At 38.8% G+C, this 17,566-nt stretch overlaps 1 protein-coding gene and 1 long non-coding RNA gene across 2 annotated transcripts; one reads left to right on the plus strand and one right to left on the minus strand.

Moving 5' to 3' along the window:
* Positions 1-3,356: 3,356 nt before the first annotated feature.
* Positions 3,357-14,723, minus strand: LOC128278314 (uncharacterized). The gene is made up of 3 exons (XR_008269413.1): positions 14,637-14,723; positions 5,674-5,795; positions 3,357-3,476 (listed from the first exon to the last, which is right to left on the minus strand). It is a non-coding gene; the product is annotated as an uncharacterized LOC128278314 (long non-coding RNA).
* LOC128278313 (N-acetylgalactosamine kinase) lies at positions 14,568-17,206 on the plus strand. The gene is made up of 7 exons (XM_053017020.1): positions 14,568-14,971; positions 15,039-15,206; positions 15,269-15,476; positions 15,545-15,810; positions 15,874-16,130; positions 16,248-16,440; positions 16,501-17,206. The coding sequence occupies exons 1-7, from the start codon at positions 14,835-14,837 to the stop codon at positions 16,697-16,699; spliced, it is 1,428 nt and encodes a 475-aa protein (XP_052872980.1). The 5' UTR covers positions 14,568-14,834; the 3' UTR covers positions 16,700-17,206.
* Positions 17,207-17,566: the final 360 nt, after the last annotated feature.

Here is a 17,566-nt window from a genome sequence, read left to right on the forward strand (position 1 = left end):
CGGTGGAACGGTACAAAACATGAAACCCACCAAACCCTCTTTCGCGACTAGCCGGCGTTAACTTGAAGGCTGCACTACTCTTCACAGTTCTCTCGCGGCGTTTAGCTTTTACGCGCGACAACAAGGTGGTGCCGTTTTCAAGAAAGAACCCCAGCCTCTAGCTGCCATGCTGAACTGGTTCACTTACATGCTGGGCCAACGGCCTACGGGGCGTGGGGTAATATTTATAAAATTTAATTCGATTCCGCTATACTTTTAACCCTTTATTTCCGCGCACGCCTCGCGTTTATTTGAGATCGATGTCGCAGGGAACAAAACCGAGCGGACAGTCGTGCCAAGCGGCACGAGGCGGTGAAATGTCGCAGGAAATTCACAGTTATAAAAGACACTTGTTTCCAGCGTTAAACAAGAAAACGATACAAACACCGGGCGCCTTTCCGGGCACGCAGTCAGTCCCATCCCTGGGCATCGCCCGACTTGCCTCAAGAAATGTCGATGAATCTGTTTCGCTACGCGGAGGGAGTAAAATTGAAAATTTCGCAAAAGTATCGTTTCAGCTGGTACAACCCTTTCCCTGGCGCCGATTACATTTGCCTTTCCGGCGCGGTTCCTTGAACTACACTTTTGAACGCACTTTCTTCCCTTGGCTTCTTTCAGGCGGTAGCATTTTGTTTCCAAAACGCACATGCTACAGCTGCAAGGGAAGAAATAGAATGTCTCAGCAGACGACAAAAATGTTATCGAGTTTATGCTTGTCGGCATGCTGTCACATACAAGGAAGAAACAGGCACAACCTGCTGTTTATATCCTATGATGTTCCATTACGTTATGCCACACCGCACCAGCATTTGCAAAATACGATTGCGACAAGCAACTGTAAATATATATCGTTTGATTAGAATAAATCCCACAGCATTTCAGACACTTGGACTAGTACTGCAAATTCAAGCTGGTATCTGATATTGACTTATCTAAGCAAGAAGGTGCTGATTATGTGAACGTTTGTAATTGGAGTCGAGAAATAACTGAATAGTAATGTAGATATAAAGTTATATTATTATGATGCAGCACTTCCCCATTGTGTCTATTGTTTTCTAAGCAATTCCTACAAATAGTCCACATAAAATTTACGAAACATTAGAAAAAAGCTACACCACATCTGGCACTAATAATCAGGCAAAAATGCATCGCAAACCGTCTGCCGCATTGGGCACCTAAACCCGATGCCAACACCTCAGAAATGAAGCGAGGGTGGCACAACGCGTACGTGTGCAAAAAAAAGAACAGCCGAAGAAAACGAAATAATGATACAAACGGCATTAATGAAGTGTAAAATGTGTTTATCTCTGAATCACCATCAATCCAATTTAGAAAATATTTTAATTGAAAATCCTCTCTTTTTCGTTGCTCTTTATCGGGGTTTGCTTCATCGTCACGTGGGTTCAACAGCTACACCCATTAGTGACACCGCCCGGAGCACCTTTCTGGCCAGCGAAGGCGACAATATCAAAGGCGAGTTAAGCCTTCGTCACAAGCGCGAATGTTGCGACTTGTAACCAAATCTTCTTCAGTCTCTTTCGCTCTCCCGCGCTCTGCGTTGCAAGGCAATTTGGATGACCGAGAGCCAAACAGACCTCGCGCATTGTACGTCAGCGAGCCGGCCACACCGGTGGAAGCAAAAAGTAGAGCATAATTACAAGTGCCATTTCACAAGCGCCATCCGCCTTCCGGCAACGAAAACAACCCTCCGAAGGGTCGCGGTTTTTCTGCCCGACCTCGGTTCAGCCCAAGTCATAACTTGTAATAAAATCACGCCACCATCAACGAACGTCGGCCCACTACGGAACCTCCAACGGCATCACCAAGGCGTCGATTTATCTGCGCCGCGCAAATGATAAATGGGAAATACAAGCACGTACCGTAACAAATTTGCTCCCAGACTCAGTTACAACAAAAAAACGAACAGGAAAAATCTTCCTCCACCGTCTGCGCTCTGCCACCGTCTGCTGCTGCTGCTGCTGCTGCTGCTAAAGTTGCCTGATTTCAATACACACGGAAACGATACGAGGAAAGGGTGCCAAACGAGGAAATTGAGCTAATTTTAATTTTATTTATATAAATTAATCCAAATATCATTCATTAAAAATCCCTCTTTTCAAAAAGGCGTCACACACTGCTTACATAAAGGAACTCCTTTCTCCTGTGCTACTTCCTGTGTGCCCCGTGCTTCTGCGCCCATTGAATCCATCTTCCATTTCCTCCGGCGATGGCATAAACCATTGTAGCACGGCGACACTTCATAACGAAACTTCCGGTTCGTCTCGCTTGACGAAGGATAAAAAGAGTGTGCTGGGATAAATTTTACAACCGACAACTACAACGCTACATGGACGGAATCTTTTTTCGGATCGACCAGTATTGTTAAAATGTTTATTGCAACTCTTAGCATTTGTTATATTCCGTGTTATACGAATACCAACACTCTTTCACAGACAATTATTTGCAACAAGTTTACCTATACCAGATTTTTGTAAAGCACCTTAAGTGATAATAGAGTAAGACAGTATTTCAATTGGCCAAAAGTATCAAACAACTTCGATGGTGGCGTTTGTAAATATAAAACTACGCATAGAACCGCAAATGGTGCAACACTTCCTTCCCGTTTCCTGTTGCTCATTGAGTCATGTGCCGCAATCAGAAGACAGACGATTTATGTCCTTTGCTCTTACCACCCCCTTACTTACTAGACAGCGGCAATCCGTTAGAAATTACACGTGTGGTCAAAATTTACAGTAACAAACCATTATCGCCCGATAAATCATATACACGACCCTGCTGACACGGCATTGCGCAAAAACCCCGACGATTAGGGTAACGGTGAACTACGGAAAGGCGGTAGGGAGTTGAACGCTTTCCGGTTTCCGTCCTACAAAGTAACTAAACTAAGTGCCCCCGTAAAAGGAGCGAAGTAATTCACTCAAGCAGCAACTTTTGAGGAAGGAGTTCTCTTAACAAATCAGCTTGTGACAAGCGCTCTTTTTTTTGGTGAACTTGATTTAGCGAAAGTGAAAGTTATTATTTGTTGAATAAAATCGTTTTAAGCAGCCTATTATCTATATCTTTACGCTACAGTATTTGATATTCGCATTCTGAACACGCAGAAGCCCCAGAGCTGTTTAAAACATTCACACTGGTGGTGCTTCACAACCAAGAAACGACAATACAAAAATAAGAATAGTTTGTGCCCTCATGGGGCACTTCTTTAACAACTAGTTCCACCAATCCACCCTTAACCAATCGAAACCAACTGTCACTTAAAGTCACACATCACAAGAGAAAAAAATGTTTTATTACTAGTTCTTACATCTAATATTAACAATTACATTTTTTCACATCTGTTAATGAAATCTCTGAACGGAACCTTCGATCAATATTGACACGGATTCTTAATTTCTTTCATCCAGTATAACATAACTCTGAAAATAGAAATGTCAGAAATGCAGACTGTTAAGTATTCGCAACGAATCATGTTGACACTCCATGCCTTCCATGCGCAAATCATATATGTACAATACTTCATGTACGATATTACGTGCACTCAAAATATTGCAATCAGAAATGCGGTGGGGTAAATACGACAGTTGACTGACATCCCAGAGGCTAATCAAGCGAAGTAATACGTGGGTAGCAGAAGTGCTGTGTGCAAAAACTTCGATGCAACATCGATTACTCGACGAGCAACGGAACAATGAGTGCCTAATTTACCAATGCTGCCGAATGGATTCAATTCGTCAAAATCAATCTAACGTATAACGTAAAAATGTCTTGTCTCGTTGTACTACTAAACTAAAACAGCTACCAACAAGTGTGGTCACGGTACGTTATGTAACGATTAGTGTTCGATAGCGGTGCTCGACTGTAGGTGGATCAATAAGGCTAGACCGTGAAAAACGAAAAAAAAAATTAATTTGACCTAATTCTTCAAGGTCATCAAGTGATGCATAAGACTGTACAAGTAGCATTAAAGGTTCCCGGTGTTGATAGAATCTTTTCGAGTCGTGAAAGCAACAATGATAGGCGTAAACGATTTTTATCTGTTAAGATACTTTCCCGATCCGGAGTGAACGTTTTTATCGGTTTCAGTGAATGTTTGTACCGTCAGTGCAGAAGGATATTACTTAGGATTCGAAACCCGCTTTAGTTTCGTCATTACGTTTCTTTCTGAGCCAACTGTCTAAAATTACCAATACAAAAAATGCTTTTAATCGTGCATAAACGATTTAAACAGCTCTATAAATCAACAGCACGTTACCGTTTTTTGATAGTCGATGAAGCAGTTTAACAACTTGCTAAATGCTCTTACAAAACAAAAAATGTACTGTGCTTTGATATCTTTAGGTTGTCAGCTATCTTGCCATTCTGAGCCAGCAATAGCCATTATGTGGCCTTTGGAGGATTTCCTCCACCAAAACCCATCTTATTTGACCGATCAAAGCGATCAACATCATCGGTATCTGTTCGTTTTCACAGCGTGTTTAGTTCTATGAAGGTCAAACTTTTTTTAGTCGAATTGAAACTAAGGTCGGCTCGATCCTTTCTAATATTAATAAATAAGAAAACAATGTGGGCTGTTGACAGCTCCCTCAATTGTGGCACAAGAGCCAAAATGGATATCTTCATTCAAACATTTGTGCTTATGATAACATAATATAGGAAACTTTGATGCCCGATAATGTAGTAAACTGTAGTTTAATACATAACGTGAGTCGTATGACCATTAGTACTCAACTCGAAAGAACACGGTACATGAAAGCTTTTCTCAATGTTCCCCAATTTGGACTACGATATTATTGGAGACTATTCCACCATAAAACATCTTGAGCTGTTCCCCTGCGGCGCAGCAAACCTTCTCTTCAAGTCCCTTTTCAATTCTATCGCACCTTTTCCTGTATTTCTTTTTCATTTCCGCTTCACACAATAATTGCATCATATAAATCAATAAACTACAAGCACTAACCGTGTTTTCCACGTCACACATGCAATTTTTATCAATAAATATACTTCTACTTCGTAGTCAGCCAAGTTTGCAAGCCGTTGAAGTAAATACATAAATCTAGAACATTAATTGAACGTAGCTAATCCATCAGTCAAAACAAGCAAGGATCTCTGATCTGTTTTGGTTGCTATCTAAGCGGATCAACAAAAACACACGATCGCGTGGTGCAACCGTGTACGATTCTGGCAACCAACCAACCAACATAAATCAAATGACGACGGCAAAGGCAGATATGCTACATGTTAAAAAAATAGGTATACATTTGCATTATTTTGTCTTTTTTTACTTTGGGCCAACATTTGCTTCCAGAATCATTCAAATATCTAAAACGATCGTTCGTTTTCACACTGCTAAAAACTGCTGATCCGTCAAATGAACTACTTCAGAATTATTACATTACAATTACAATAATTTTACAAAGAAAAGAGCAAAAGGAACGAATAAATATTGCAAAAACTATTCAGAACAACGAATAATAACAAGAACGCCAGCGAATGATTTTTACAAACACTTGTTTCTTATGTTGTGTGTCTTTTCAACCAGTTAGGTTTCGCTTGATATGAGAAACTGGCCACATTGAAATACAAGAAAATACAAAAGAGGAACTAATGTCATACCTGCAATTTTCTTTGCTTTTTCGCGTGAATTCTCACTTTTTAATTGTCACCCACTGATGTCTTCTTCTGCTCTCGTCTCATGCTCGAGTAGCCTTTCCAAAGCAATCAACGATGGTTTTGAACTGTAACGAAACAATTACAAACCTTAGTTAATTTGCTATAACATACAAACCCTATAATTTTGCGAAACACTCCTAAATCCCCTGTTCCTCTGGCGTCGAATAAAAAAAACCAGTAGATGTGATGTGCACAGTGTCTGATTATCGTTTGGCAGCTTCTCGCCTGGGATGTTGACCGCTTTTTGTTTCCTTTTCCGTAGCCATGCTGCGAAGGTGCTCTGAACTTTTGTTAATTTTTCGGTGTTAGTTCCTTTCATTATCTAGATCGCTATATTTATTCAGGTTTTCTGCCCGACTATTTACGAATACTCGACCCTGTGATCGGAATCAAGTTGCGGTGAAATAAAGGTGTACCCTTTTCACACAGTCGACCCACGTTCGTTGTGCAGTTTGCTACTAGTCGTTTCAGGGAGAGGCTCGTTCAAGTTTTGAGTAATTGATTCATTACAAACGAATCAGAAGGATTTTAATTAGGACGAAACACAACTAACCAAAAATTTCAAAGAAAACGAATTTAGTTAAATCGTGAAGTGAATCGTTTTTTTTTATAATAGAAGTGTCTACTAAAATATTGCATTAAAAACATGGTCAACACACCTCTTGTTATGTGTTACAGTGCAAAAATAGTAATTATGAAATACTACCCACAGCAATAGCTGACAGTAGGCAACTCATGTCAAAAAATACTAACAAGTGTGGTATCAAGTGTAATTCTCAGTATCGCACTTAAATGTTTACCATTATGTAACTAAGCTATTAGCGGTCTATCAACTGTACAAAACGCCGTCAATGTTTCCAAGTGATCTCCTGGCATAATGATTTCAAATCATTGTTTGTGCATAGTGAGTAATAACGAAAGTGATGTCCAGTTCGCGACTTTTCGAAACCATTTTGGTGTTAAAAGGTGTTAGCTTGTAATCAAAGAACATATGCTTCTCATTACTCAATTTAATGATGACAACTAACTGGATGAGAAGGATGGACAAACTTAAAAATCCGTCACAAGATTCTACCGTTTGCGTTCTACTTTCTACAAACCACGGTAAGCATTTAAAGAAGCCCACTTTGCGGCTAGACTGTGTATTCTATTACACTTAAATGTACGGATCGGATAGCTAACATGAGACAGCAATGACTACCGAATCGTTACGAAGTGTATGTAACTTCTCTTTGTGCATATTATGGTTAACAGTTTTCCTCCACAATGAGTCAATTTGATGTCCTGCGCGCAACGTTTCGATGTAAATAAACATTCAATCATGTTTCCTAGCCAATCTTTGAAGAACTGTGAGAATGTTATGTGTTCAAAATGCATAACACCCAAAAAGTTTTTCTAACTTTTATTATGAAACAAGCCAATGGCAGACCTTAATGCAGGGCCATTGATTTATTGTATGAGTAAAAAAAATATCAAGTTAACTATCGGATCATTTAAATTCTCCGGTCTTTGTTCAGAGCTAATGATGAACAATTTAGTTTCAATCCCAAAGCCCACAACATAAACTTGTTTATCATTAATCCATTTGATCGCATTTGATCACCTACATTTGATCGCTTGTGTTGATAGCTTGAATATTTAGTTCTCATTGCCCACAGTTTATCGATTTTGTATTGCAACGTTTCATTATTATTAGTCAGGTCAGCAATTTACTTTGCGTCAGTTGATGTATCAACCAACTATCGAGCTTCTTTGAAAATCCTGCCATTGTAGATGACTTCAGACTGTCATATGATTGATGTTTAATGCCTTTGCATGCCTTCTACACCCGTTGTAAAATTTCATAATCTTTTTCTTATCAGAACGACGAGCACCTTTGCCATGGATATTTTCGAAACGGAAACGAACAAATCGGTCTTAAGACCGTTTGCTAACAACATTCAAACCATAAACTTCGTTTGACACAATCAGATTAGTATTTCTGTTGTAACGACTATCCACGACATTTAGTAACGAAAACGAGCGTATACTTTTGATGAAGAAAGCCTCCATCACCTTTTCTTTCAGAAGGCTGAGCGATGGCAAGACTAGCCTTCTAAATTCATTCAAAGGCAATAATAAACATAAGCAGACTTCGCTGCGATGAAACATCAAAATACGAAAATAACAGTGCATGTGCAACACACCTCCTAATGAGGTTTTCACTGTGTTGTTTATATTTTTTATCGCTTGTTAACAAATTTGGTGGCATAGTTATGCCTTCGAAAACACAAGGTGGTGTCTGTTTTTAAATTGCACAATATTATATCGTCAGCATGACAAAGTCATGTAGATTAATTAAGTTCGCTTATACATTCGATATAATCATTATTTGCCAAACACCCGCGTCACATGATAAACAACCCAAAACTTCTTTTAATTGATTTAACAGTGTAACAATCAATAAAACAATTTTATTTTGTGTTCTCACATTGCCAACCGTCAATTATCAAGCAGCCCCGCCTACATTCGTTGAGTACCGTAAAAACTGACAACATGTGTATGTGTTTGTTCTTGTTCTGCCGTTATGTTTTAAGTTGTTAAATACTATGTTAATAAACCGGAAGTGGGTAGTCAAGTTTGTTTCCCTTCTACCCCGTTGGAAAACCGTGCATGGATGTGGCGTGTATTGTTTCGTTTGATTTCACTCACTTTACCTTTTGGCAGTGTAAGCTACTCTTGTCGGTTGGTAGCTCAGTTGATCATTTCACCACATCAACATACACCGATAACGTTGTTTAATGGCCACCCCTGACCCTTCACGGTTAGACCAACGTGTTGGTGTATTACCAAAGAATAGTTACCTATGCATCCGACAGCAAAGCAAACTGGAAACGGATGTCTGGCATATTCACTGAAGGATATCTTTTGATCGGCTAAAGGGTTTTATATCTACTTTATAATAAGTTGTCGCCTTTTTTCTATCATCAGGTAGTTAACTTTAACTTTATTCATTCAAATAACCTTTCAAACGAATTACTTTTTAGTAAAATTAGTAATTAGTTAATTTAGTAAAATAGTTTACAGAGTAAGTTAATAAGCCGATTTAGTAACTTTTCCTTATACTTTTACAGAATGCATTATAGTTTACGATTTTTTCACACCTTTTTTTCAGCCATAATCTGAATAGTTCTTATCAAAACCCATTTCAAATAATAAGGATACTCCCAACTTTTGAAGAGTTTATAAAGATATAAAGAAAATTTGCAAGATGTGCATTTGACTTTGGTCATTTTTGTGTTGGTCTCGACTTATCTGGCGAAATCTCATTCAAAATCCGCATGTACAGAATTACTCAACCAGCAGCAGAAAAGTTTCAATGTCTATCCTTAAAAGGTTCTATAAGTTAAAGATTAACTTACAATGGATTTGTAAGACTTAAAACAACACAAATACCACAACAATGAAGTAAGTCCACGTGTATTTAGTCCACCGTATGCTAAACGTATTGTGGTTTTCATTATACATCACATACGATAAAATTCTGTATTATTGTTCTCTGTTAAAATTTGACAGAAAACTGTAGGAAAACCTTCAGCAGTTCGTAAAATACGGTGAATGAGAAAACAAAAACTACTCAGAAATCAGCTCAGCACAAGGTATTCTCCAATGATGAAAGTATTTTTATATTGGCAGTTCAGTTATGCGAAATTGAATCAATAAAAACTGGTATTGGCAGCTAAAGACAATACCGTCTATTACGTGATACCAAACTTTTTTTCTTTACCATGGATCACAACAATGTCGGAGCGACATATTTGAAATAAGCAGAGCCACGTGTGTCAAGCGTTTCTAGAACTACGACGTTGCTGAATTTCTTATGCTTAATTCCAGGTTGAAGCGACGTCTACAGAAACCAAGATTCCTCAGCATCTCTCGCATTGTACTTTGCTATCATTATGTGATTATTGATTTATAAAATATTGTAAGGTTTTCCGGTAACTCAACCATTGCTTCTTATGCACACATGTGTTACCAACTAAATGTTTGGTTAGTTAATAAGTAATAAAGTCCGCAATAAGAAAGTAGATAATTAATCTAACAACTTGATCGAAAACCATAAATAAAACAAAATACATACCATAAATGAACAAAAACAATAAATGAAACCAAGCAACTCATACCTAGTAAATAAATAGACAGTGAAGTAGCAAAGCATACAGTTTATTTGAAGCAAAATGATGCTACAAAAACAGGGTAAATATAGAGTATCAATCTTTTCCACCTTTATAGACGGATGACGGATTTATACAATAACTTAATTTTTACAAATTAAAAAGTACAGACAATCATGAAGCGAACTCGATCTAAACTTTGACTTAACCACTAGGAGGCGTCATGTGTTTGACCTGTTTTAGTCAAATTTTGTAGCGTCAATGTTGTGCTGCGTGTAAGATTTAAAGTAGAATTAAAGTTCTTTTTCATACATACATTCATACGAACATCGTTTCGCCCACAGTTGGATTTTGGAAAAAAGTATGTATACACAGTTATTTTTTTTTTGTACAGTTCTTTTGGTTCAGGCTGATTTCCTCAAAGTTTATTAGAAATCACACCGTTGATTTCCGTTTATTGCCATTATTGAAGTGCTTCTGGGTACATGATGTGCTAAGTTTTGCTCCAAGTGCATACAACACAAACAAATCCCACAGTTTTCCAACACGTGAACAGGGCACATACAATTTACCGTGGGAGAAGCAACCATTTTCTAGCTTTATTTCACATACGAGGGTTCTCAGAACAACATTTTTAGATGAGGGAACAAACTGATCCCGCTTGGGGATAAATCTTTTAAGTAAGATGCATAGTTATGCAGTTCAAGTCGTAATTCGAGGATTTTTGCCATGACAACTGCTGAGGTGTGAAAACACGTTTTCGGCCTGAGGTGAGCAAATGCGGCAGCCACCGCGCGGACCACTTTTTCATTTCTAAATGTTGACTTTAATAAACAATCTGTTTTACATGTTTACAACCTCTGCTATCTCCTCCAATTAATTCGGTGGTCCTCAACATTTGGTTTTGCTAAAGCCGGTAGTTGCAGTTTTCGGAAGTACCGAATCATCATCGTCTTCCAAGATCCTACAGCCACGTTACAAGCTATTGCATAAACTGTCAGAACCTACGTGGTCTCTTAAAAAAATTCGCGACTTTTGGGTTTTTTAAATAAATATTGGTTTCGTAGGCTGTTCAATCAGTTCGTGGCCTCGATAAGCAAAATACGTTTTTACGGATTGAAATACACTTTATTATTCAATTCTGAACATCAACACTTGTCCAACGAAACTGCAATTAATAAATTTCATCCCTGAAGTGAGAAACTTGAAGAGCATCGAAATACGCTTCCACAGCTTTTACGACGTCCTCATTGGATGAAAAAACCTTACCCCACGCATAATTTTTTTGAGTCTGAAAACAGATGGAAGTCACTAGAGGCCAAATCTGGTGCATACAGTGGATGCTACAACAATTCGTACTTTAATTCATGGATTTTTGCCATTGTCAAATTGCTTGACACGGTGAATTATCAAAAGAAGTTTCATCTTCTGCAAACCGGGTCTTTCTTCACGAATTTTCTTCTTCTGCTGGTCTAAAGGGTTACAATAATAATCTCGATTTACTGTTTTACCAGTTTACAAGTAATCCACAAACAAAAACAAAAGAATGAAGTGGCAGATTAACCATTAAATAGTTGTAAACCATTTCCACAAAACTGAATTCACAAAGAAGCTCGATGTTTGGGTGCCACACCAATTAATATAAAAACGTGATGAATTGAATTTCCATCTTAGAAGCTTTGGTCAAACGGAATGAAATCGGGCTATTTCTTTAACGGATGGGTAGTGGGGATGAGAATCAGGGGATGAGAATCTGGGGATGAGAATCTGGGAATGAGAATCTGGGGATGAGATGCACACGACAATATTATGTGAAAACGATCGTGGTCTAATAGTGGTGAAGCAGCTCAACTGGTGGCCAACCCAGGACTAACGACCAGAGTGCTTCTACTGTAACTTCGGTGAGACTTGAAAGGAATTATTAATTATGAGTTGCTTCCGTAAGGGACAACACTAAACTTCGAGCTCTACTGTCAACAACTGCACCGTTTGAAGGTAGCGGTCGACCAGAAACGGCCGGAATTGACCAACAGAAAAAGTGTTGTGTTCCATCAGGATAACGCATGGGAAGTTTTAATGAATCCATCGTATAGTCCAAGGACCTTGCACCAAGGGATTATCCGCTTTTTCGCGCATTGCAAAACTTCTTGAGTGATAAGACATTGAGATCAAGAGAAGACTGTGAAAATAGATTGCTGTAGTTTTTCGACCATAAGAACCAAGACTTCCAAGAGAGAGGCATTAAGAAGCTACCTTTGAAATGGCAACACATTATGCAACAAAACGGTGGATATTTGACGCATCCTGATCGAGCAATGCGGTCAATTCTTCATCATCAAACTTTTTTGGCTGTCCAGGTCGCTCTTGGTCTTGCAAACCAAATCCATCACAATTCCATCCAATTTCAAAGCCCAAATATAGGGTGTCCAAGCAAGCGTTCTTTTTTTCAATTGGCTATAAAACAGAAACGGCTGAATATTTTTCGATTTTTCTCTGTCTATTAGACTGTTTCTATGTTTTCAACATTCTCATTGATGGTTTTACGATTTAGTCTATAGTTTTCAGAGGACATTTTAATCTTGGTCAATCAATTGAACGGATTTTTGTTTTTATTAATCCATCCATTGGTCTAATTATGATCCCCCACGGCCAGTATACGAGGTGTGTTCAAAAATTTTTGCGACATTTGAATTTCCGCGGGCTACGTATATCCGATTTTCGCGGCGTTAGGTTGCTACACATGTCTTACTGCGGTTACACGGTGCATAACAGCAGATATAACAGCCTCATATAACAATTTTGACAGTACAGCGACCAGGCGTCAAAAGCGTTGTGGCTCAGCAGACCCTATAACACGACGTTATACAGGGCGCATAACAGATTTGACACTAAGTTACGTGTTACGTGTTACAGTTATGCATCGTGTGGCACCGCAGTTATGGAGAAAATTTCGGCCATTTTGAGTAATCATTCAATATTTGACAGCTATTTTGCTTGAGCGTGTTTTGGCTCATCGTCGATTCAGAAAATCGGATACACGTAGCTCGAGAAAATTCAAATGTCGCGAAAATTATTGATCACACCACGTACAAATGACCATGAGAAAAACATTGATTTTCCAAATTCAGACAACAAACTTTCAAGGATTGCCCTTGTGATTTGTTAATGGTCATAGCGAATGGAAGACGGATCGGAAATTGAATTCTTTTAACCTAAAACGGCATATCGGTTGGGATCATCGGGATCCTCGGAATATGAACTTCCTCACCTTCGAATTTTCCTCTAAGTATCGTTGCGTAAATCACATTGTTCATCAATTTTCTTACCACCAAACGCGTATTGTTGCACAGATTGGTTGGTTTATGTTTCGAAGCCAACATTTAGGCGTAGATTGTGCGGTGGTAAAGAATTTTGAAACTTCAATTGGAAAGTTGGTGGCTTCATCTTCATTTGTTACATTGTCAATAGATTGAAATGAATGTATTGTTCCAATGATTTTATTCTGAATTATGTAGTTTAGGTCATTTACATCTGTACTCTGAGCCGGTAAAATTGCTCGCTCACTCAACGATTCATTATGTCTGTAGTTGGAAATGATGTTTAGCAATACGTTGTTGATAAGTTTGTAGGAGTAGAGCAAAATCGACCATGAGCCAAAACACGTTCAAGCAAAACAGCTGCCAAAAGTTGACTGATTACTCAAAATGGCCAAACTTTTCACTATAAGTCACTGAAATGTGTAGCAACCTAGCGCCACATAAAAAATCGAAACTCGGATATACGTAGCCCACGGAAATTCAAATGTCTTAGAACTTTTTGAACAGCCATATGTATAATATTATGACATCACCCGTACATGTTTTGAAAATGGATACAGTGCAAAGAAAAGTAATATCAACAACAGAAAATGAACAGGAACTGTATTTACAGGGTGGTCAAAAACGTCTTTCTTCAAGCGTAAAGCTACCCATTCGTAAATGTGGTAGTGTTTACTAAATTTCTACATTTTCCAGAATCAAGTTTGACGTTTTAAACGTGAAATAATGGGTAGTTCAAAATGTGCACGCGTTTTTTACCACCCTGTAGTTGCAAGTGATAATTTATTTTCAAGTCAAGATTAATAATTTATTGGTTATGAGATATCTTCTTATCTTATTTTCTTTGGCACACTCCCGTGATAAGAGATTCTTCTTCCTATCTGGCAATTACAACGACCGAGCGGTCTTAGCCTGCAACAGAAACAATGATAGAGATTGACAGTGTACTGTTGCTTACTGTAGCGTTGTATTTTTACAAGCGCGGTTGTTTGACACCCCCCCCCCCCCCCTTCCCACCCCTCGTTGTAAAATAACCATTGCCAATTGGAGCGTATGTTTCTTTCCGCGCTTCAAGAATAGTATCATAAGAAAATTATTGGAAGTAACAAAGCGGTGTATTTATCAATTGGAAAAGAGAGTATTCATTGGAAAACGGTATTAAAGACCGCAGAAAAAGCTACCTCATATTACTACATTCATGTTCCAATAATGCACTACGCACGTAACAGACACGCGCGGCCCCCTTGTCCCCCTTGTGCTAAAGCAATGATAACAAACCATAACGCACCATGATAACAAACAATATGACCATGAAATGTGGCAATACGAACAATCGCATAATACGTGTCAGTTAGTTCGTCGTCGTCGTTCGTGTTGTACGCGTCCGTGTTTGCTCGCCGGCTTTCTTTCGATTTCTCCGACATTCAAAACTTACTCACTGTAACACAAACACAGGAATCGTTAATTAACCGGCCGGCTTTTCACGCAAACCACCCGTTTCGTTTACGCTAGTGTTGCAGTGTTTCAAGTTTTCAAGTGCAATTATTGTTTACATTTCCATTTCTCATTACATTCCACCTTCAACCTTCAACTCAACTCAACTCTGTTTACGGGACGCCACAGTATATCCACGATGTCAGACAAGGGCGACCTCTGCGTGCCAGTTTTAGAAACAGTGCCAGCTTGTGACAGATTTGAAAATTTGCTTGAATGTTTCAAGAGAGAATTTTTTTCAAGTGGCCCGAACTTCGTTGTACGATGCAGCGGAAGGTACTCTATTCTATTTTCTTTGGGGTATTTTTTTAATTTTATTTTCTTCAATGTGTTTTACTTACAGAGTAAACATCATTGGTGAACATGTGGATTATTGTGGTTACCCAGTTTTCCCAATGGCAATCGAACAAACCATTTTATTGGCGGTGGCGCCTTCCAACGATAACCTTTTGCATATTAAAAACGTAGACAACTCTTTCAGACCGTTTAAATGCAATGTACATACCTTCAGGTAAAACTTTATGAATATGCTTCTCAACAAAAAACATTCTCATCGTATTCTTCATCTTGTAGCATTGATGTGCCTAGCTCTGGTGGTCCGAGCTGGTATCAGTACGTGTTATGCGGGGTTAAAGGTATTTTAGAAGATTCAAACATAAACCACGATGAGCGCCGTGGTATGCTTATTATGTTATCCGGTAATATTCCTCCTGCTTCCGGATTGTCAAGTTCTAGTGCAATCGTGAGCGCTTCCGTTTTAGCTACAGCGTTTATGCATAATGTAAAGTATTCTCGATCACAGTTTTCCATCAAACTATTAACCAACACAAGATCACTCGATATTTACAGGTCACTCTCAACAAGCAAATTCTCGCCACTCTTTCCGCGGAATGTGAAAAATTTATCGGAACTCAAGGAGGCGGAATGGACCAAGCAATAGCATATCTCGCGCAAGAAGGTTGCGCTCAATTGATAGATTGGAATCCGCTTCGTGCAACCGCCATTCAACTCCCACCGAGTGCTGTTTTTGTTATCGCCAACAGCTTATCTGAGGCAAATAAAGCTGCAACATCAGACTTTAACCAACGTGTGGTCGAGTGTCGACTGGCCTGCAGGTTTTGTGCATTCATTATCTCGCACTGCAAAATGGATACTAAATTATAATATTGATATTCTAGATTACTGGCAAAGCAAATGAAGCTTAATTGGCGTGACATAAGCCGATTTGCTGATCTGCAGAAAGCACTTGGTTATACCTTGGAAGAAATGGAAGCGTTGGTGAACCGCAGTTTAACTAAACTTTCCTACAACAGAGCAGATATGCTGCAAATGCTGGAAATTTCGGATGATGATTTTTCCGAAAATTTGCTTACTGCAAACACTCGCAATATACAAATGTTCAAGCTCAAACAACGATCCCTTCATGTATTTCAAGGTAAATTTTCAGGTGGTTACCTTAAATATTCATTAACTTCATTAATCAAAATGGATTCATTTCAATTGCCTTAAATATTAAGACTTTGAATCAGTATTAACAAAGAGTCACTTTTAGAGGCTCTGCGTGTTGAGAAATTCATCGAAATAGCAAAAACAATGCCAGCGGATGCTGTCAAACGCATGAAAACACTAATGAGACAATCACACGAAAGCTTAAAAATCCTGTATGAATGCTCTCATGAAAATCTGGACCGAATTGTAGATATTTCGGAATCGATAGGCATAGGCGCGCGACTAACTGGAGCTGGGTGAGTTTGTCATTAAAATAATGGGAACAGATTTAAACGTAACTTCTTTTTGCATTATAGCTGGGGTGGATGCGTCGTTGCTCTGTGCGATGGATTTGAAGAAAGTAAGTGCTTCATAAATTTACTTCAAAAAGAATTTTACGCAAAACAAACCTCATCGAAACCGGCGGACACTGGTACCCATGTCTTCGCCACAAGTCCCCAGCGGGGGGCGGAAATTTATTTGATTTCTAGAGTCAGTCAAGTCGATTCAAATTAACTTTTTAGTTTGCAATCGCAATATAGTATACCTCATAGTTACCAATTTACACAAAAATATGCCTGAGAGATTCAAAAAATTCAATAACAGTAATAACCATAGCAATAGCAATAGTAATAGCATTTAATTAATAACGCAGCCCCCGTCTGATAGATCACTTGGCAGTGCTCTTCGCTGTCACGCAGCTGGGCTGGGTTCGAATCCCTGGATCGGTTGTCACACTGTCCTCAATGGTTTCGATTCCCGATACCGACGTGACAGGGGTTGGCGCGGGACCAAGAACCCCGCCCGTAAAAAACGAATTGTAACAGAAAGTATCCAGAGATTAACATTGTCTCTGGTGCAGGATAAGACCGCTCAGCGATTGTTTCCGAAGAAGAAGAAGAAGAAGAAGAAGAATTAATAACAGTGTAGCTAAAGTGTTTTGGTGGGTAGGTCCATTTTAATGGGAATCCCACATTCCTTCGTGTGACGTGTGACTGTACTTTGACTATTCCCTCAGCATAACAAAAACTTTAATTAGTGTAAACAATAATCAAATGGAATAAAAAGAATTGCAAATTAACTGAAAAAGTGGTACCTAATTAATAAAAATTATTACCTTGACAATTGACTAACAAAACCATCGGATGATAGATCCAATCGATGGATACTGAAAAATCAAAATCTTGATTTCTTATTATACATTGAAACGTATTCTTACTAATTTCAAGTGAAGTCTAGACATAAAGAAGTGTTAAATTTTTTTTTAAGGACATCCACAAAGCTACGTGGGTGTCCCCGGATGGAGCTACTTCCAATCAAATAGATCACGTATTGATAGATCGGCGACATCAATCGAGTCTGTTAAACGTCAGAACCTTTCGA

Source organism: Anopheles cruzii, chromosome 2, assembly GCF_943734635.1.
Source record: "Anopheles cruzii chromosome 2, idAnoCruzAS_RS32_06, whole genome shotgun sequence".
Classification (NCBI taxonomy): domain Eukaryota; kingdom Metazoa; phylum Arthropoda; class Insecta; order Diptera; family Culicidae; genus Anopheles; species Anopheles cruzii.